General features: G+C 40.1%; 1 protein-coding gene across 2 annotated transcripts in view; it reads left to right on the top strand.

Moving 5' to 3' along the window:
- PLXNA4 (plexin A4) overlaps window positions 1-22964 on the top strand; it is a 1025959-nt gene that overhangs the window by 591287 nt on the left and 411708 nt on the right. Inside the window, exon 6 of one of the 2 annotated variants that reach the window (XM_073559905.1) lies at window positions 14338-17588. The exons of the other annotated variant lie outside the window; for it this stretch is intronic. Coding sequence (XP_073416006.1) covers window positions 14338-14377 — 40 coding nt within the window. The 3' untranslated portion in view covers window positions 14378-17588. Of the gene's footprint in view, window positions 1-14337; window positions 17589-22964 lie in introns of those variants that run through there. 2 annotated transcript variants of the gene reach the window in all.

Here is a 22964-nt window from a genome sequence, read left to right as displayed (position 1 = left end):
ACACACACACACACACACACATACATACACACTTTGAGCTTTATATATTAGATAAATATGGCCATGTGGGGGCTTATTTTTTGTGGGATGAGTTGTACTTTTGAACAACACCATTGGTTTTACCATGTCATGTACTAGAAAATGGGAAAAAAATTCTGAGTGCAGTGAAATTGCAAAAAAAGCATACAATTGATTTTTGGATTTTTTTTTACCATGTTCACCAAATGCTGAAACTGACCTGCCATTATGATTCTCCGGGTCATTAAGAGTTCCTAGATACCAAACATGTCTAGATTGTTGTTTTTTTTTTTAACTGGTGAAAAAAAATCCAAAATTTAAAAAAAAAAAAAAAGTATCATTTTCCAAGACCTATAGTGTCTCCATTTTTCATGGCCAGATGAGGGCTTATTTTTTGTGTGCCAATCTGACGTTTTTAATGATACCATTTTGGTGTAGATATGATCTTTTGATCACTCGTAATTGCATTTTAATGCAAAAAAAGTATATCTGGCATTTTGACTTTTTGTCTGCTACACCGTTTGCCGATTGGATTAATTGTTTTTACGGCTTGCTTCATTGGGCGATTCTGAAAGCGACGATACCAAATATGTGTATATATATATATATATATATATATATTTTAAATTGTTTTATTTTGAATGGGGCAAATAGGGGGTGATTTGATCTTCTATTTTTTATTGTTTTAATAATTTAAACTTTTTGTTTACGTTTTGCATGCTTCAATAGTCTCCATGGGAAACTAGAAGCTGCAGTTGTCCAATCACCTCTGCTACACAAAGGTGATGATCAGATCGCCTGTGTGTAGCAGAAATGCTCACATGCTATGAGCGCTCATAGCAATCTAGCTATGACAACCATAGAGATCTGCTGGAGACCTCTAGTTGTCATGCTGACCCATTGGTGACTCACGATCATGTGATGGGTTCACCGATGGGCGCGTTCAAAACAGTTGACATGTGCAGCACCCGAGCCCATATCAAATGGGGGTACACGACATGCGCCATACATGTACGGTGCATGTCAGGAAGGGGTTAAAATTAGATTGAAACCATAAAATTCAACTCTCTGAATTAAAGGTAAGAAAAGATATTTCTGGTAATGGAGTTCTATAATTCAGTTTGATTTCATTGCTGCCTTTAAACACCTTACTCTTTTTAGCTTCTAATATATAGTGGGACATTGTTTCCTTTTTAGTGAAATAAAACCAGCATTCATTACATTGCCGAGGCACAATCATGCTGAAATCCTATATTTTACATGATTAATTCTCCAGATGCATTGGCCAGCACCCCCTAAAACTGCATTGCACATGTCCATTATTTCCAAATAACACTATTGTCTCATGCCAGTTTATAGCCAAAACTGTTCATTTTATTTATGCAGGCAAAAATGACAAATAATCACAATTAGTCAAACTGAAACCCTTTGGAAGGACCTTAAAAAGCGGTTCTGAATCCTGGCCCATATAAAGACTCTGATAAATCATTTAGATGGTGTGAAATGAAATCGTGGAGCTTGGCTGCTGCCAAATTCTCATGGGATTTACAGGAGACTGCCAGGTCTAAACATTAGCTGGCATGAAGTAGATGCTGTGCCTTGGTCTCATACAACTGGCAGACGAAGGAGAGCTTCAAGGACACAAGTATATCACTGAACCTGACCACAAAGGTTATGGCTGGCTAGGAAAGAATGAGCAATAAGGAGTAGAGTGCTGTTGGAAGGAGCAATCAATAATGTGTTCTAATGAAGGGAAAATGTGTGATAAGAGGGAAAATGCCACTTACATGCCAACATACAGATTTACATGGGTCTAGAATATTGTACAATTATCAGAAATGCTGAACAGAGTCCCAGTTGTGTCAAATATGCTAGAAATATCATTTCCGGAAAAGCAAATGAAATTGACAGTTCTTGGAACTAGGTTATCAAGACTGGATCATTCAATTGTCCTATTGTCAATACATGCAGTACAGGACAAATAACCAGACAAAAGGGCTGTCATGGAACAATGCTATGTCCGCAAGGGGAAGAATATGGAAGGCGTTAGGCAAGGAAAGTCACGTAGGGACAGATTTACTAATCAGGTCCAATATATAGACAGTGTAAACTTAGACACATTTATCACAATGGCTCATGTGGGATGATACATGTGGTGCCTCTTCATATACTTTTGTATAATTTTAAACTACCTCGGTGCCAGGGCCGGTGTTTGGGACAGGCAGACCAGGCAGATGCCTGGGGCCCCCACCTACACAGGGGGCCCCCTGCATCTGCAGCGCATTTATCAAGTGCCCAGAGGCTGTACAGCAGCGAATAATGCTGTGCATTGCTCTGAAGTCTTGGAGTGTCTCTCGCAAAGCCCCTTGAGCCCCCCTGTCTCTTTCTCTCTGCAGTTAGGTTAAAATTTGAGAGCGAGGGGGAGGGGCCGATTACAGCACAGTGATAGCCAGGAAGATACCTGAAGCTCTGTATGTATCCTCCTGAGTCCTGATCATGGCTGCTCCTAGCACTGTCCTGAGAAGGGATATGCCTAAGTGAAGCCACAGAACCTGGTAAGAGCAGCAATAACAGGTGAGAGTACAGTGATTTACTCACAGTGGTCCGGAGCTCTGTGCTGATCGCTACAGGATCAAGATTCACAGCCACATACAGCAGCGATCAGCATTGGCTCTGACCAGTCACTAATCACTGCTTGTAATGTGACAGGGCGACCTCCTGTCACTACTGTCTGGATGACACAAGACAGGGATATTGTCTGCTGAATCAGGGGATTTATGATATAGAAATAAATGAATTCCCATGTGAAATAATAAGGATAAACCATACATATATACATATATATAGTGCAAGTGTGCACTTGAATCAGCATTTTTGGTGCATTTTTTTTTGCTGCCAAAGCCTGCTCTCTAGGCAGTTAAAACACTGCTTTCAAAACACACACTTTTTTAGGGTATGTGCAGACGATCCGGAAATGGCAGCACTTTGGATGCAGTGGACATGTGCTCCGTCTAAAGTGCTGCCATCTTACGCAGGTGACTCCACATGTGTTCATCCCATCCACTATGCTGTAACATCTGGCCGCTGCGGGTTGGATGCTGTGGATGTACGCAGCATCCAGTTTACTGATTGCGGACACAGACCCTTAGAGCTTTTGCTGTTTTTTTTGTATAGTATTCATTTTGTCTACAGTACATGTTTAATAAAGTTCATTTTATTCACCAAAAACGCAGCGAAAAGCAACGTTGCGACATTTGCAGCTTTTCTAAAACTTTTTCATTGCTTTCTACAGGTGAAAAAAATTGCTGAAAGAAGTGACACGCTACAGATTTAAAAAACGCTACAGTTGTGAAATTCAGTCAGGAGAAAATAAAAGGGGGTGCAGGAAATTCCTGAAAATCTCAGTCTTTGCTTGTGCTATTAAATGCTGTAAACTTCTTATTTGCACAAGAAAAAGCTTCAAAAATTCTGCATATGAACGTGGCCAAAAGCTGCTTTTTAAAGTGCCAGCAAAACATATGAGATTTCTGAAATCTGCATGCGCTTGTTTTTTTTCTGACTGAATTTCAGAACTGTAGCACTTTTTATATCTGCAGCGTGTCACTTCTTTCAGTGTGTTTTCACCCGTAGAAAGCAATGAAAAAATATAAAAAAGAAAGCTGCAGATATTGCAACGGCATTTTTCGCTGCAATTTTTTAAGTGGTTTTGGTGAATTAAACTATTAAGTGTCGTTCACACGTTCAGTATTTGGACAGTATTTCACGTCAGGATTTGTAATGCAGAAACAGCAGTGGAACAATCAGAGGAAAAGTATAGTAGAAACACGTCACCACTTCTGGATTTCTCATCCTCCTGGTTTTGACTTGCACATACTGATGTGAAATACTGACTGAATACTCAACGTGTGAACGTGGCCTTAAACATACTGTAGACAAAGCAAACATCCTCACTTTAAAAAAAGCTGAAAAAAGTGTAAAGAACACCAGAAAACAAGCTGAAAAACACGTGTTTTGAACACAACATTTTTACTGCCAATAGAACAGGTTTTGGCTACTGAAAAAAATGCATGTGAACATAGCCATAGCGTTTCAGAGTAAGACTATCTGTGGTGTTACATAGGACTACAGGTGACATCTACTATATTCTGTTCTCAGAGAGTTATCATTGCTATCTCTGGTGTTACATAGGATGAGGTCACAGTCATGTGAGCCGGTGAGGGCTTCTGTTCTGGAGTTTGCTGTGCATAGACAGAATTGTATGGCGATCGGTACACAGCCCCTTCTGCAATGACAGGTGGGTGTGGTGGCTGATTTGCAGTGTGGAAAACTGCAATCCCGCAGGTGGGAGTGTCAAAATCAGGACTGTCCCCCTGGATCCAGGACGGTTGGGAGCCCTGCTGTGTTATCTGCAGTGTTAAAAAAAAATTAAGAGGGGGTTGGGGACAACTCTTTGTCTTTGGGGCTTGGGCCCCCCAATCTTTTCTGACCCTAGCAACGCTCCTGTGTAATGCTAATAGTGGCAGACCCGTCGGCTGATATAAGGCCCCTGAATATGGGGGCCACAGTGCCAGCACTGGCTCCAGGCCCCTCTGCCAACTGTTCATGTAATGTAACCTAAATGTATGATTTTACAATGTTAGCATTTGGGGCCCCTCTTTAAGCTCTTGCCTAGGGCCCCACTTTGTCTAAAACCGACCCTGCTCAGTGCACATTGACAAATCTTCAGCCATGGTCACTGTTTGCAAAGCCATACCCTTTTTTCCAATGAGGTACAAAATACAAACAGTGTAATAAATAAGTATAAAACAACATGTGACAATTTGCACTAATATGTTCCAAGATGTTCCCCTTGTTTATGCCATAGTCAAGTGACACACATAATAGTAAATTTACCCCGTTAGATTAAAGTTGATATGACACCTGAATATTCTGTGCTTTGAATGGCATCATATTACCGGGACATAGGGTGGACTTGCTCTTGAGAAATGATGTCATGAATAGAGGTGATGTACATCAGTGGTGTAAAGGAACAAGCTGGGAAAACTGATCCACTGTGTTATGGGGGGACTTGAGGAGTTGCTGCATGAACAAGTGCTCTTTTTTGGTATTCTTTTCATTTTCATGTTATTTTCTTTTTTGGACCCTGTACTAGACATAATGCATCGTATTAATGTAATCTGGAGGGTTCCTTCAACTATATAAGTGTAATTTGTGATTCTCATATTCTCCAAAATCTTTTTTTAAAAACTACCTTGACCAGCATTGCTTATGGAAGCTGGTTTAATTCCATTCATTCGGTGATTCATGAGATTTATAGCATTTGTTCAACTTTTCATGTGTTGTTTAACATTTAATGATGTTTAATAGTTAATATTGTCCAATTAATAAGGCTCTATAAAGTTGCCATATGTAAGCCTTGTATAAAACATGTGAAAATAAAATGTGTTTCCAGTGTCTTCTTCATAAAACATCTTAATAGGGATAGTAAGAAAGTAAAGTAAGTCTGCAGAAGACGAAGCCTTACTGTTCTTCCCTTTAGTGTTAATTGAAGACTCCCATGGTAGCTGTTTAACCTAATGGAAAGAAGTGTAAAGCTCCATGATAATGGATAATAGTAGCTTGTGGTAACCTTGCTGTGTAGGATATTTAACCCTTATCATGTAGGGTGGCTACCAGCCCCATGATACCTTTTTGTAGCCATATAGTCATCTACTCTCTGACAGAACAGTACAAGTTTTTCTTATTCATTGATTCTGGTCATGTTCATAGACCTATGAGAGATGCAGATGCATCTTCTCCTTGAAACAAATGTGTTGGCCTTTTATACTGATCTCCAGGGTGCACTAACTGAAGGTTAAACTTTTTCACTAACAGAGACTTACATCCATTGTGGAGATCACTGGTTATGAGCAGTTCTTTTCGTCTGAGAAAATCGCATAATAGAAATGCATAACATAAATAAGTAATTAAAATGGATGGCTCCTGGTTTATCACTGTAAAGTTTGTAAGAAGACCCCAGCCCCTAACATGTTTTATTATAATAGTGGTGTTTTGTGATGCGGCATTGTAACAGAGACTCCCCTTAGGCTCTAGAGCCTTAGGGCAACCAGTAACCCTGCACCCTGTATAGGGTGGAACTTGGCACTTAAATTGATTATAAAGTAGATATACTCTAGTATTGTCACAACTAGACTTTGATCCAGCGTTTAGCATTTGCATATTTGAATATTTTTTATCTTAAGTGTTAATTAAAAGAGTTGTTTTTTCTGATGATTAGTTTTTGATGGAACAGCTCCTGATAATATGACACCCTCAGGATGCACCTTTACAGGCACCCTCATTAATAAACTGTAATCTGTGGTGAAACACTGCAACTAGAGAAATGAAGCATTAAACATTTCACCTGAAAACACTGACCAGTCTGTGTAATCCATGGACTTGCCTGGTCCTTCAGAGTATTGGATGCTTTTTGTAGTCATACTCCACACCAAAGGCTGGATAACAATCCAAAATGGGAGAAGGTCTCCCCTCTTATGAACTCTGAATTCCTTAAAACAGTAATTCTAAAAAAAATTTTTTAGAGACCAGAAACACCCTTAGTACTGGCTGTTTCAAAAAATTTCAAGAAATGAATGTTATCTTCTTGTCAATTAATGAAGATAATATTAATGATTCATATAAAATGACATTAAGTTGAATTCTTGCGAAAAGTGAAGACTTGATGTTGACTACCAAACAAGCCATTCACTTACTGAGGGCAGAAAACTCCTTTAAATAATTGTATATTGTGTACCACAAATTGCAGCAATGTAGCTATCTATGAATCTTTTGGTTAACATAGTATTGTCAGGAACACCGCACTGCACTTGCTCACTGAGCCAGTGCGTGTGTCCTGAGTAAGACAAACTGTGCTCAGAGATACCTGTGGAGCAGGCAGAAGCAGAGAAGATGCGTGCTTCAGAACCACAGGACCTGAAGCACGTGACTGCTGGGGGCGTGGCCTAAACTCCAAAGAGCTAGGAGCTGCAGGAAAACTCCTAGAATGGTAACTACGGCACAAAGTTACTAATTGGCATAAACAGGGACATAAACCAGATCAGGCCGGGGTCAAAGCTTGCGATAGCACAACAATTACCAAAGGGCTAGACAGAACGGATAGTCAAGACATAGCCAAGAAGTAAGAAACCAGAGAAGCAGATATAAAGTACAGAATCAACAGGCAAACTCACAACGGGGACAGAACCGGATCAGAACCATATAAGCAAGCTATAAGACAACGAACAGGCACACAGGGGTCAAAACACTCGGCCAAAGGCAAAAAGTATAGCTGACAGGGATTGGAGTTTCTCAGGGCTATAAAAAGCTCTCCCTGATCCAAAGAGAGGCTATAATAATTAACCCCAGGCATGCAGGTCAAAGCCTGCACTGAGCTCAAGACATTAACCTCTGATGTGCAGGTCAAAAAGATGCACTGGGATCTTGACAAGTATTTCAAGAAGCATTTGGTGGCATTTGCACCAACTTAAAGGGGTATTCCCATCTCCAAAATCCTATCCCAATATGTAGTGGGTATTAGAATTGGAAAATTCGTGGACATCATCCGCATTGCAGTACAAATAACGGTCCAGGATTGTAGAAGATAAGAAATGGTGTTTTACTCTCAATGCATTTCAAAGTCAATAGGACGTCTTCCTCAGGAGTGAATTATAGCATCTCCTGAGGAAGAAGTCCTATTGACTTCAAAACTTGTTGAGAATAAAACACCATTTTTTATTTTCTACACACCTGGACCGTTATTTGTACTGCAGCGCGGATGATGTCCACAAATTTTCCAATTCTATTTTTATGAATTGATCATTGGTTTGACCTATGGATCCGCAGCAGCTGTCAACTCTGATGAGCTTATATGCCTCAATATTAAGAATTATCAGGTGAGTGCAAACTTATGGACAACTTGAAATAATCATTTGATAAGACCCTATGGCGCTTTCTCTCCTATAGCGTCTCTTGGTTTCTAATATGTAGTGGGTGCAATAACAACAATATTAGCAATTGCCTTAAATTAGAAATGTAGTATAGTTGATCTGATAAGCTATGTCACTTACCCCATGTGCAGGGCATTGTTGTAGCTTGGGTATTCATGGTTATGACCATTAACAACTAACTGTCACTATATGAGTGGTTGTAACCATGGATACCTAATGCTACTGCAATGCCCTACACATGGGTTAAGTGACATAGCGAATAAGAAGAACTATACGATATTTCTGATTGGAGGTATTTGCTAATATTATTACACCCCCTACATATTGGGATAGGATCTTGGAAATGAGAATATTTACTTAATATCACTTCTCCTTGTATCCAGAAAAAAGATTACCAGGTTGTCATCCCTGCAAATGCTTGTGATATTTTTTGTAATCATCTCACTTGTATCTCATACTGTAAATTTCTTGCATAATATGAAGTAACAAAGTGTAACAATCCCCCAATGTCTTAATAATGAGGATAAGCTGGGACCACCTCTTTCTGGGTATAGAACACAAAATAATCCATCCACTCAGCCACGGTGTAATTGATTGACCCTGGGTTTACCTTTCTTAGTCAAAGTCTCCTGAATTATAGCTAATAGATCTCAGGTAACTCAAGACGTCTACAGAGAGTAAGATAGAATCTCACTCTGTCTTCGTAACCATGTGGCTTGGTTGACTTTCAGCCTGCATAGAAAGGCACCGTCTTTGATTTCACTTCTTTCTTTCTAAACTTCTTAGCTGCAACCAGAGAGGAAAAGAAATATGCGATGCATGATTGGCTGAGAAAGAATTACAAAGACCTTTGTCTGCTTTTAGTGTTCTTAAGAGGAAGGGTTTAGAGGCCAGCTTTCCAAATCCAGCAGTAGGCAGGCAACAAGATAGATATTTCAAATGTTCATTGTGGCACAATGTCAGTGTGTGCTACAGAAGAACAAAATGACCATCTATCTCTAGCAGGTTGTTACGTGAGTAATCAGGATTTTTCTTTACCTATTGTATGAAGACATTCTTAAGCAAAGCTCATTAGTACTTATTGTAGTTTGGAAAAATACATATAACAGGCATAACTTTGGTAAGTGACAGTATCAAGCTGAATGATAAAATATCGGCCAATGGTGTAGGGCAAAGTCCTTCTTCTCTTTTTTTCTCTGATATTTTTATTTTTAAACAAAACATATAGGAAACATTGTGCATATAATGCACAATAGAGTTGATCATAAAATAAGTATATTCTATACAAACTACATACATTTCTCAACGTTGATGTTCTAGGCGGGAAGAAGATGTGATGCTAATGAGTGATGAGCAAACATTCTCAGATAAGGTGTTATCCGAGCATACTCATGTGCCAATAGAGTATCTTCAGCGTGTTCGAATACTATGTTCAAGTCGCTGCGGCGGCATGCCTCACGGCTGTTTGATAGCTGCAACACATGCAGGGATTTCCTGTTTATAAGGCTATCCCGGCATGTGTTGCAGCTTTTGAATAACCCTGAGACATGCAGAGGCAGGGACTCAAACATAGTATTTGAGCACGCTGAAGATACTCTATTAGCACATGAGCGTGATCAGAGAACACCTTATCCGAGCATGTTTGCTCATCACTAATGATAATTATTACTATGATGTCACATAAGAGGTTGATGGAGAGTTGCTTTATCCTTTAAGACAATGTAGGTATTACTTTAAAGCTTCGATGTAGATATCTACTGCTAATAACAATTTTTGTTGCCTTAAAAAATGTTTTAATGTGCATCTTGAGGTGAAGAAGTCCTCATTTCTTACTTGAATGTGCTGGATAAGTCATATTTTTATCTGCATAGAATCTTTATGTGCCGTTCACTGTTATATATGCTATTCAATGAACAATTCTATAATACACTCTTCCTTTACTCATATTACATATTTGTTGTTTTTGAATCTTTTGTGACTTACAACCAACAAACACTGTAGTTTACTTATATACATTACAGACCCTTTTGTATCTGTGACTTCCAACCACCAAGTACTGTAGATTATTACCATATAATATAGACCCTATTGTTTCTTCAGTAAATTCCAGCCAACAGTCATTGAAATGTACTTACAGTTATGTGAAAAAGTGTTTGCCCCTTCCTGATTTCCTATTCCTTTGCATGTTTGTCACCCTTAAATGTTTCAGATCACCAAGCAACTTTAAATATTATACAAAGATAACACAAGAAAACACAAGATGCAGTTTGTAAATGAAAGTCATTATTATTAAGGGAAAAAGAAATTCAAACCTACAGGGCACTGTGTGAAAAAGTGATTGCCCACCCCCCTTATAAAACAAATTACACTGGGGAACAATTTGAAAAAAAAATTCTGTTGAGTTAGGTTTTTGAGCTGATTTATACTAAAATTGGCATGCTGATTCCAAAAATGTAGTCAGTTTTTTTCTATCACGTCAAGTTTTTCCTCCTCAACTTACCTGCCATAGAAGCACAATTGCACTGATTTCTGTAATAAGACTTGTTATCTGAGTACAATTCGACTCATATAGAGCTACGTGGCAACTTGTAAGAGTAGTCACAACTGAGACAGTGTGGTGAGAGGTGTGTACAGCTCCCAATACCTCATAATTATTATTATTATTATTATTATTATTATTTATTGTTATAGCGCCATTTATTCCATGGCGCTTTACATGTGAGGAGGGGTATACATAAAAACAAGTACAATAATCTTAAACAATACAAGTCATAACTGGTACAGGAGGAGAGAGGACCCTGCCCGCGAGGGCTCACAATCTTCAAGGGATGGGTGGTAATACAGTAGGCGAGGGTAGAGCTGGTCGTGCAGCGGTTTGGTCGATCGGTGGTTACTGCAGGTTATAGGCTTGTCGGAAGAGGTGGGTCTTCAGGCTCTTTTTGAAGGTTTCGATGGTAGGTGAGAGTCTGATATGTTGTGGTAGAGAGTTCCAGAGTATGGGTGATGCGCGAGAGAAATCTTGTATGCGATTGTGGGAAGAGGAGATAAGAGGGGAGTAGAGAAGGAGATCTTGTGAGGATCGGAGGTTGCGTGCAGGAAAGTACCGGGAGACGAGGTCACAGATGTATGGAGGAGACAAGTTGTGGATGGCTTTGTATGTCATGGTTAGGGTTTTGTAATGGAGTCTCTGGGCAATTGGGAGCCAGTGAAGGGATTGACAGAGGGGAGAAGCTGGGGAATAGCGGGGGGACAGGTGGATTAGTCGGGCAGCAGAGTTTAGAATAGATTGGAGGGGTGCGAGAGTGTTTGAGGGGAGGCCACAGAGCATGAGGTTGCAGTAGTCAAGGCGAGAGATGATGAGGGCATGGACTAGGGTTTTTGCAGATTCTTGGGTGAGGAATGAACGGATGCGTGAAATATTTTTGAGTTGAAGTCGGCATGAAGTGGAAAGAGTTTGGATATGTGGTTTGAAGGAGAGATCAGCGTCAAGGATTACTCCGAGGCAGCGAGCTTGTGGGACTGGGGAGAGTGGGCAGTCATTTACTGTAATTGATAGGTTCGTAGGGGGGGTCACGTGAGATGGGGGAAAGATGATGAATTCTGTTTTGTCCATGTTGAGTTTCAGATATCTAGTGGAGAAGAAGGATGAAATAGTGGACAGACATTGAGGGATTCTGGTTAGTAGGGAGGTGATATCTGGTCCAGAGATGTAGATCTGTGTGTCATCAGCATAAAGATGATACTGAAAGCCATGAGATTCTATGAGCTGTCCCAGGCCAAAGGTGTAAATAGAGAACAGCAGGGGCCCAAGGACTGAACCTTGTGGGACTCCGACAGATAGGGGGCGAGGTGAGGAGGTGGTGTCTGAGTGGGAGACGCTGAATGTCCGGTCTGTTAGGTATGATGAGATCCAGGAGAGGGCCAAGTCTGTGATGCCGAGGGATGAGAGGGTCTGTAATAATAGGGAATGGTCCACTGTGTCAAAGGCAGCCGACAGGTCCAGGAGGAGGAGGACAGAGTAGTGTCGCTTGCTCTTGGCAGTTAAGAGGTCATTGGTGACCTTAGTAAGGGCTGTTTCAGTGGAGTGGTGTGACCGGAAGCCAGATTGTAAGCGGTCGAAGAGGGAGCAAGAAGAGAGATGGGAGGACAGTTCAAGGTAGACGTGTTGTTCCAGTAGCTTGGAGGCGTATGGGAGAAGTGATATAGGGCGATAGCTAGATACAGAGGATGGGTCAAGAGAGGGCTTTTTGAGGATAGGTGTGATGGAGGCATGTTTAAAGCTTGAGGGGAAAACACCAGTTGTTAGTGATAGGTTGAAGAGATGGGTTAGGGTTGGGATGAAGACTGTGGTGAGGTTTGGGATGAAGTGGGATGGGATCGGGTCGAGTGCACAGGTGGTGAGATGTGATCTTGAGAGTAGAGTGGAGAGTCGATCTTCTGTAATGGTGGAGAAGTTGGTTTTGAAGGTGGAGGGCTGGGAAGTCGGGAGGAAGGGCTCTGGGGGTTGTTGACCAAAACTGTCCCTGATGTTATCAATTTTCTGCTTGAAAAATGAGGCAAAGTCTTCAGCTGAGATGAGTGGGGAGGGAGGAGGTGCTGGGGGGCGGAGGAGAGAATTGAAGGTGTTGAATAACTGTTTAGGGTTGTGAGACAGGGAGGATATGAGAGATGAGAAGTAGGTTTGTTTAGCTGTGGCGAGTGTGGTCTTGAAAGTAGTGAGGGACTGTTTGAATGCGATGAAGTGCTCGTTGGAGTGGGATCTTTTCCATCTGCGCTCAGCAGCCCTGGAAGCTCGCCTCAGCTCTTTGGTCAGGCTGGTGTGCCAGGGCTGTCTGTTGATTTTGCGAGTTTTGGTATGTGTAAGTGGGGCAGCGGATTCCAAAGCTACAGCTATTGTGGTGTTATATAGAGCGGCAGCGTCATCCGCATTGTGTAAGGAACTTATATCTGTAAGAGGGAGGAGGGATTCAGAGAATGAGTGTAGGTCAAGGTGTTTAAGATTCCTGCGAGGGTGTGAAAGTTTGTGGGGTGAGGATTGTAGACATGGAGTGAAGAGGGAAGAGAATGTGAGCAGGTTGTGGTCAGAGAGAGGAAGAGGTGAGTTAGAGAGGTTAGATAGGGAGCAGAGGCGGGTGAAGATGAGGTCCAGTGTGTGGCCATCTTTGTGGGTGGCTGTAGAAGACCATTGAGTGAGGCCGAAGGAGGAAGTGAGAGATAGAAGTTTAGTGGCAGCTGAGAGGGAAGTGTCAATGGGGATGTTGAAGTCGCCCATGATGATGGTAGGGATGTCCGCGGAAAGGAAATGAAGTAACCAGGTGGTGAAGTGGTCAAAGAAGGTGGTGGCTGGCCCTGGGGGGCGGTAGATGACAGCCAGTTGGAGGTTGGAGGGGGAGTAGATGCGCACAGAGTGCACCTCAAAGGAAGGGAGGGTAACAGAGGGTGGCAGTGGGATTGGGGTGAAGGAGCAGGTATCTGACAGGAGAAAACCAACTCCTCCACCATGTTTGCTGCTGGGGCGGGGGGTGTGAGAAAGGTGGAAGCCGCCATACGAAAGTGCAGCAGGAGAGGCTGTGTCAAAAGGGGTGAGCCAGGTTTCGGTGATGGCGAGGAAGGAGAGTTTGGTAGTAACAAAAAGATCATGGATGTAGGAAAGCTTGTTGCAGACAGAGCGAGCGTTCCACAGAGCTCCTGTTAGTGGGACTGGGGAAGCGGGGGCTGGGTGAATGGGTATAAGGTTGGAGAGGTTACGGAAGGTTGTGATAGAGCGTGGATGGGAGGTAGAAATGACTGTGGGAATGTGGTGAGGAGGACCAGGATTTGGAGAGATATCACCAGCAGTGAGAAGAAGCAGAGAAAGTGTTAGCAGGTGGGAGCAGGAGAGGGCATGAGGGGGCTGTCTGTGTTTGGAGACAGAGGATTGTATGTTAAGGAACAGTTTTGAGGCGGAGGTGAGGTGGATGGGGAGGATTGAAGAAGAGATGAACAGTTCCTTACTAGGAGTAGGGATTAGGGGAATTAGCAGAAAGTGAAGGATTATTGGGGTGAAAGTGATAACAAACAGAAACATTGTTTACGGTGACTGTACAGTTACCTTCAGTTCCCTTCTGGTTCAATTTTGGTTTTAATTCTTAAATTAAAATAATTATCAATATCTTTACACAAAAAATGTATCATAGTAGGAATAAATAGGATTTGTGATAGCTTTTCTCTTTACATTGGGCGCTTAGTTGTAATTTATATATCTTTTATGATTTTTTTCTTTGTTAGTTTTCAAAGCTTGTAACTTTCCATTTCAGTGTTTTATTTACTTATGTACATATTTCCTTTGTTTCAGATCATGTCTGCTCCTTCTTCCTCTTGTCGTAAATGCCTAAACAACCCTGACTCCTTCTGCTATATTTGTGGTGTTTTCACCATTCCAGTTCAAAGGGCAAACATCAGTGCATTTGTCAAACAAGCATATTTTGCATATTTTAAAGTAAAACTCGGTGATCAAGATAAGTCATGGGCCCCTCACATAGTGTGCAAGCAGTGTGTCGAGAGTTTACGGATGTGGACCAAAGGAACACGTGAAAAGTTGGCATTTGGTATCCCCATGGTGTGGAGAGAGCAAAAAAGTCATTCCACAGACTGTTACTTCTGTTTAGTGAAAACATCAGGATTTAACAGGAAAAATAAAAGTAAAATAGAATATCCAAATCTATCGTCAGCTATCAGACCAATGCCTCATTCAGCTGAAATTCCAGTGCCAGTTTTCAAACAGCTACCATCTCTAGAAGTTCTGAGTGATGTTGACGAACACAGTGACAGCAATGATGCAGAATTTGAAAGTCACAAGGATTCAGTTCATAAGGGATTTGATCAGCACGAGTTAAATGATTTAGCACGTGAATTGGGCTTAACAAAAAAAGCTTCAGAATTACTAGCATCAAGGCTGAATGAGAAACAGTTACTTGAACAAGGAGCGAAGGTATCATACTTTCGTACTAGAGAAAGTACATTTTTGCAGTACTTTCGGTGTGACAGCGGTTTTGTGTTTTGCCATAATATTCCTGGTTTACTACAAGAATTAGGGCTTTCAGTGTACAATCCAAATGAATGGCGACTGTTTATTGATAGCTCAAAGCGGAGTCTTAAGTGTGTCCTTCTGCACAATGGCAATTTATTTGGTGCAGTCCCTATTGGGCATTCTGTCTCTCTTCGTGAAGAACATGGAGATGTAAAGAGAGTTATTGAGTTATTGAAATATGACACACACAATTGGATCATCTGTGTTGACCTTAAAATGGTTTGCTTCCTTCTTGGTCAGCAACGTTGGTACACAAAGTATCCCTGCTTTCTCTGTATGTGGGATAGCAGAGCTCGAGAAAAGCATTGGGTTGAGTCGAATTGGCCTCCAAGATCTGGTCTTAAACCTGGAGATCCTAACATTCTACATCAGCCACTTGTTGACAGGAAGAATATACTATTCCCACCTCTGCACATAAAACTAGGTCTCATGAAGCAATTTGTAAAAGCATTGCCAACTGATGGCGACTGTTTTAAGTACATCATGTTGGCACTTCCTGGACTGTCCATTGAAAAAATCAAGGCTGGTGTGTTTGATGGTCCACAAATTCGACAGCTCATCAAAGATCAACATTTCACCGGGACTATGTCAGATCTTGAGAAGAATGCTTGGTTATCATTCAAAGACGTCGTCAAGAACTTTCTTGGAAATACACGTGCAAGTAATTACAAAGAAATTGTTCAGAAACTATTGGAGAGCTACAAAGCGCTTGGTTGCAACATGAGTATTAAACTACATTTTCTGCATTGCCATCTTGCCAACTTTCCGGAAAATCTTGGTGCTGTTAGCGATGAGCAAGGTGAACGATTTCACCAAGATTTGAAGGTTATGGAAGACCGTTACCAGGGTAGATGGGATGTACATATGATGGCTGACTATTGCTGGAGCATCAAACGTGATTGTCCTCAAGTTAAACACTCCAGAAAAAGCTATAAATGTACATTTTTACCTTAAATACTTGCATATATATATATATATATATATATATATCCTTTGTAAAAAACATGATAGTGTTAAAAAACATATTTGTCATGCCTATTTCTTATATATTTCATTTTTTGTTCATATTTGTACTATTTAAAAAAAAAAAAAAACTTTTTAGGTACAGTAGTTTACATATTTTTGAGAAGACAAAAATCCTATAGTTCAAAAACTTGACGTGATAGAGAAAAACTGAGATCATTTCTGGATTCAGCATCCAAAAATTAATTAAGAACAGTTGTCTGACCTAACTCCTAAAAAATTGCGTTCCCCAGTGTTATCTGTGGTTTATTACATCTTTGTAAAGCAGAGTTAAAGTTCCCTAGCCACACACAGGCCTGATTGCTGCCACACCTGTTTTCAATCAAGAAATCACTTAAATAGGACCTGCCTGACTAAGTGAAATAGATCAAAAGTTCCTCAAAAGCTAGACATCATACCGAGCTCGAAAGAAATTCTGAAAACAAATGAGAAAACAAAGTAATTGATATATTTCAGTCTGAAAAAGGTTATGAAGCCATTTCTCAAGGTTTGGGACTCCAGAAAACCACAGTGATAACCATTATCTACAAATAGTGAAAACATGGAAAAGTGGTGAACTTTACCAGAAGCTGCTGGCCGACCAAAATTACCCCAAGAGCGTAGCAAAGACTCATCCAAGAGGTCACAAAAGAACCCACAACAACATCTAAAAAACTTCAAGCCTCACTTGCCTCAGTTAAAGTCAGTATTCATGACTTCACCATAAGAGACTGGGCAAAAATGGCCTGCATGTCAGAGTTCCAAAACGAAAACCACTGCTGAGCAATATGAACATAAAGGTTTGTCTCAGTTTTGTCAGAAAACATCTTGATGATTGCCAAGACTCTTGGGAGAATACTCTAAGGACTGACAAGACAAAAGTTGAACTTTTTGGAAGGTGTATGTCCCATTACATCTGGAAAAGAAATAAAACAGCATTTCAAAAAAGGAACATCATACCAACAGTAAAATGTGGTTGTAGTGTGATGGTCTGAGGCTATTTTGCTGCTTCAGGACCTGGAAGACTTGCTGTGGTAAAAGGAACCATGAATTCTGCCAAAAAATCCTGAAGGAGAACGTCCAGCCATCTGTTCTTGATCTCAAGCTGAAGCGCACTTGGGTTATACAGCAGGACAATGATCCAAAACTTACCAGTAGGTCCACCTCTGAATGGCTTAAGAAAAACAAAATTAAAGCTTTGTAGTGGCCTAGTCAAGTCCTGACCTTAATCTGATTGTGATGCTATGGCAGGACCTTAAAAAAGTGGCTCATGGTCGGAAACCCTCCAATGTGTCTGAATTACAACAATTCTGCAAAGATGAGTGGATCAAAAATCCTCCAGAGCATTGTTATAGACTCATTGCCCGTTATTGCAAACACTTTGTTGCATTTGTTGCTGCTAAGGGTGGCCAAACCAGTTATTAGGTTTAAAGGCAATCACTTTTTTACACAGCGCCCTGTAGGTTTGGATGTCTTTTTCCTTTAATAATAAAGACCTTCAATTAAAAACTAAATTTTGTCTTTACTTATGTTATCATTGTCTAATATTTCAATTTGTTTGGTGATCTGAAACATTTAAGTGTGACAACATGCAAAAGAATAGAAAATCAGGAAGGGGGCTAACACTTTTTCACACAACTGTATATACAATATAGTTTCTCTCTTGTGTCTTCTGTGACTTTCAACCAACAAATGCTGTAGATTGCTAAAATACAATATACTGTAGACACTTTTGCATAATCTGTGACTTACAACCAATAGGCACTGAAGTGTACTCATGTACATTATAGTCTCTTTTGTATCTTCTGTGGCTTCAAACCTACAACTATTGTGGATTACTAAAATACAATATATGGTAGATATTTTTGTATCTTCTGTGACTTCCAACCAACAAGTACTATAGTTTATTAATACACAATAGGTTGGCAAGCATGGATGAATAGTCACTGCAGCTTTTGACCTAAAATACAATTATGCTTTAACAGAAGCTGCCGGCATCCAGCACACATCCTACTTACCTTCCCTGTGCATCCGCACTGCGTCTTGTTCATTCTGGTGCCAGCAGCTCTTCTGGCCAAGCGATCACGTGGCCCCGTTCATTAAGGTAATGAATATTCATACCTCTCCTCTCCCATAGGCTTGGAGTGAATATTCATTACCTTAATGAGCGGGGCCACGTGATCGCTAGGCCAGAAGAGTTGCTGGCGCTGGAACAAGATGCAGCGAGGGCGCGCAGGCAAGGTAAGTAGGATTTTTTTAATACGAACTATGCATACAAGGACAGTGATGGGGGAGCCATGCATACAAGGACAGTGACGGGGGAGCAATGCATACAACAAAAGGGACTGGGGAGACATGCATACCAGGGTGGGGATGATGGGACAATGCATACCCGGCTTATACTCGAGTCAATAAGTTTACCCAGTTTTTCGTGGCAAAATTAGGTGCCTTGGCTTATACTTGGGTCGACTTATACTCGAGTATATACGGTACATTAATTAAGGCCTTGGATTAATTGTTTAAGAGATTTTATTCATAATGTTTGCTTGCCAAAGCCTTATTTCATTTAGTGAGCACTGCTGTTAGCATGTAAATATTTTGGAACATTTATAGGAATGGTCACCTACTAGTACACTTATCATGCTGCTGGCACTCCTATGATCTGCATTTCTACAGGGAAAATGATTGTTGATCCTCAGGGTGCTAGCAGGAGAGATTTTTTCATGGTACTGGAGTTTCTCTTTATGTAAGTATCTTTGTACCATGTTAGCCAGTAGATAGAAAAATATTAAGATTTGAGAGTCCTCAGAGGTTGTTACCTTTTAATGGCTAACTGAAAAGATGGTACCAATTGCAAGCTTTCGAGATTACAAAGGTTTTAAAGAAGAAGAGACCTCAGTAGTCTCGAAAGCTTGCAATTTGTTACATTCTTTTCAGTTAGCCATTAAAAGGTATCAACCACGGATTACTCTAAAATCTTAATATTTTTCATTAAGTAAGTGTAATACAGTTCCTTTTTAATATTAGAATCTCTTTAGTTATAAAAAACAAGAAATCATAACTGCATCAAACTGCCTTATTATTGATTCCTCCGAGAAACACCAAGAAAGAAACATAAATGTACCATAGTTCACATTTAAAAATGAACTTTGTGTAGTAATCATCGGCTTTTCAAGTGAATTATACCGCAGCCATAACCGTATAAAATAAGTACAAATGCTACGCTGATTGCTTTTGTTTATGTTGTACCAGAAAACCTGATGTGTTTTAAAAGTGCACCCAGGAGATGTAAGCTGGTAAATTGGCCAGTATGAGAAAATGGCAGATTAAATGAGTTTTCCCTCAGGATACATGTCTTGGCTGGACTTAGTTCTGTTCTTGACATTTATCTGTACCAACATTCAGAGAAATTTCTGCAGGAAATAGATTTCTGCCCCGAAATACCCTGTGAGATTTTGACCTTTCGAAGTTTTAACTTTGTGTTAATGAACTTGCGCTTAGATGCCTCATAAAACGGAATGAAATGCATAATATCCCTTGACCGGCAGTCATTTAAAGTAGTTCACTTTCTACTTTGGAACATACTTTTACTGACTATTCAGTGTATGAAATGTGAAGTTTAGAAGATGTTCACAGCATTCTGATATGTCACGGTTTAACAAATTTACTGTTTGCACGCTTTAATATGTAAACATTTTGGACCCAATTTATCAATTGAAATTCTTTTTAATTTACAATTCTTTTTTTTTCTCTTATGGTATGCACTGATTTTTTTTGTGCCAAAGTCATCAAAATGGAACATGTGGGTCGTGAATTTGGCACAAAAGCAAAAATGTTATTTATTTTTGTTTTTAACCATATTTGCAACTTTTTAGCTCAAAAAGTCTCTTATGCTTTAAAATGTTGCACTTTTGTCTTCATCTAAGCCAAAGTAAAATAAAAAGCCATCAGAAAGATTACTCTAGACAAGGACTGGAGTCAGATGTGCAAAAAAAGCAATAATTTAAAAACTCGCATTCCATGAATCTGTCTAAAAATATCTGGATAACCAAAGTTTAAAAGTGTAGTCACTATGGCTGTTGTACTTTGGATTTGATGCTCTTCATATGTAATGTGAAGCATATCATAAAATGCACATTTTCTATATGACGGTCATAACGGATTTTTGGTTGTAACAGCAGGAAAAACTCTTCTGAAGCTAAGGATGCGTAAACAGGCTTAGAAACCTGCATCATTAATGTTTGGTAGGGTGCGAACCCTTATAACAGCATATAGAGATTAAGGAGGATTAACTATCTCCGTGAAGGAATATTTAGAAACACAATAGTGAAAGAATACATTTCAGAAATGCTACATTATATATTTTGCAGCATTAAGAGCATTCCGCAGTGTAAAATAGTATTTGTAACAGCTCCTCCATGACCATACAATTTAGTATGACAAATCAAACCTGAAAAACTGAAAGTTGCAAAAAAAAATCTGTTGGTTTCTCTCTACTCTGAATGAAATGCCCAATTTTAGCATTATAAATTCTGTTGTGACATTTATGTTGTTTTCTGTAGCTGATTATTAGATTCTTTTTCGTTTTTGTTATTTCTTCTAGTTTTGATAATATTTTTCCATAGTTTTACTTAGTAACTACTATGAAAACTCTGATATTACAGCAGATCCGTCCATAAATTTCACAGTGCGAACATTATAGAGTGCTGTGCAAATTAATTGGGACAAAACTTTTTTTTAAGTAAAATCATAAGCTGGTTACCAGTCAGTGATTCAAACCAATTTTAACTATTTTGAACAGGTGTGAGTGCCTGTTCAAAGCAGTTAAAACTGGCTTGAATCACTGACAGGTAACCAACTTACGATTTTACTTCAAAAAATGTTTTTGTCCCAATTAATTTGCACAGCACTATACATTGCTAAAGAGCTGTAGTAGACCTAATAACAATGCTGTATATTCTTTGAAAACTTATGTCTGAATGTCTATTACTTCCTTTATGAAATTAGAACTCTTTCTCTACTCATCTATCTGAATTGACAGCTCTTCAGTCTCCCTCCTGCTGCTGAGTTCTCACACTGCTCAGTACAGTCATGGCCAAAAGTTTTGAGAATGACACAAATATTATATTTTCACATGATCTGCTGGCCTCTGGTTTTTATGTGTGTTTGTCAGATGTTTTTATCACATACAGAAATATAATTGCAATCATATTATGAGTAGCAAAAGGTTATATTGACAGTTAGAATGAGTTAAAGCAGCAAGTCAATATTTGCAGTGTTGACCCTTCTTCAGGACCTCAGCAATTCTCCCTGGCATGCTCTCAATCAACTTCTGGATCAAATCCTGACTGATAGCAGTCCATTCTTGCAAAATCAATGCTTTTATTTTGTCTGAATTTGATGGTTTTTGTTTGTCCACCCGTCTCTTGATGATTGACCACAAGTTCTCAATGGGATTAAGATCAGGGGAGTTTCCAGGCCATGGTCCCAAAATCTCTATGTTTTGTTCCCTGAGCCATTTAGTTATCGCCTTTGCTTTATGGCAAGGTGCTCCATCATGTTGAAAAAGGCATTGTTGATCGCCAAACTGCTCTTGGACGGTTGGGAGAAGTTGCTCTTGGAGGACATTCTGGTACCATTCTTTATTCATGGCTGTGTTTTTAGGCAAGACTGAGAGAGAGCCCATTCCCTTGGCTGAGAAGCAACCCCACACATGAATGGTTTCAGGATGCTTGACAGTTGGCATGAGACAAGACTGGTGGTAGCGCTTACCTGGTCTTCTCCGAATAAGCCGTTTTCCAGATGTCCCAAACAATCAAAAAGGGGATTCATCAGAGAAAATGACTTTACCCCAGTCCTCAGCAGTCCACTCCCTGTACCTCTTGCAGAATATCAGTCTGTCCATGATGTTTTTCCTGGAGAGAAGTGGCTTCTTTGCTGCCCTCCTTGAGACCAGGCCTTGCTCCAAGAGTCTCCGCCTCACAGTGCGTGCAGATGCACACACACCTGCCTGCTGCCATTCCTGAGCAAGCTCTGCACTGCAGGTGGCTGGTCCCGCAGCTGAAACAATTTTTAGAGATGGTCCTGGCGCTTGCTGGTCTTTTTGGGCGCCCTGGAGCCTTTTTGGCAACAAGGGAACCTCTCTCCTTGAAGTTCTTGATGATGCGATAGATTGTTGACTGAGGTGCAATCTTTCTAGCTGCGATACTCTTCCCTGTTAGGCCATTTTTGTGCAGTGCAATGATGACTGCACGTGTTTCTTTAGAGATAACCATGGTTAACAGAAGAGAAACAATGATGCCAAGCACCAGCCTCCTTTTAAAGTGTCCAATGGTGTCATTCTTACTTAATCATGACAGATTGATCTCCAGCCCTGTCCTCATCAACACCCACACCTGTGTTAATGAAGCAATCACTGAAACGATGTTAGCTGGTCCTTTTAAGGCAGGGCTGCAATGATGTTGAAATGTGTTTTGGGGGATAAAGTTCATTTTCTAGGCAAATATTGACTTTGCAAGTAATTGCTGTTAAGCTGATCACTCTTTATAACATTCTGGAGTATATGCAAATTGCCATTAGAAAAAATGAAGCAGTAGACTTTGTAAAAATTAATATTTGTGTCATTCTCAAAACTTTTGGCCATGACTGTATACGCACACTCTTCAATTAGGCTAGGAAGGCCGATACTGAATATCTTTGAACTCGTATTTTATTCTATAGCTGGACTCCTAAAATAGTTATTGCAACATATGAATTATACAGCCATTCTGACTTGAATTTTAAAAGTAAATGCCCCTGTTGCATAAGGTCTAATGAATCTATGTAATAGTTTGTTCAGTTTGAATTGTGGAAGCTGGTGACAGCTCTGTTTTAAAAGGGCATAAACTCAG

Source organism: Dendrobates tinctorius, unplaced genomic scaffold (assembly GCF_039654945.1).
Source record: "Dendrobates tinctorius isolate UK_male_01 unplaced genomic scaffold, ASM3965494v1 ptg000281l, whole genome shotgun sequence".
Taxonomy (NCBI): Eukaryota; Metazoa; Chordata; class Amphibia; order Anura; family Dendrobatidae; genus Dendrobates; species Dendrobates tinctorius.
Note: the sequence above shows the minus strand (reverse complement) of the source record. Positions and strands in the feature narration are given on the sequence as shown.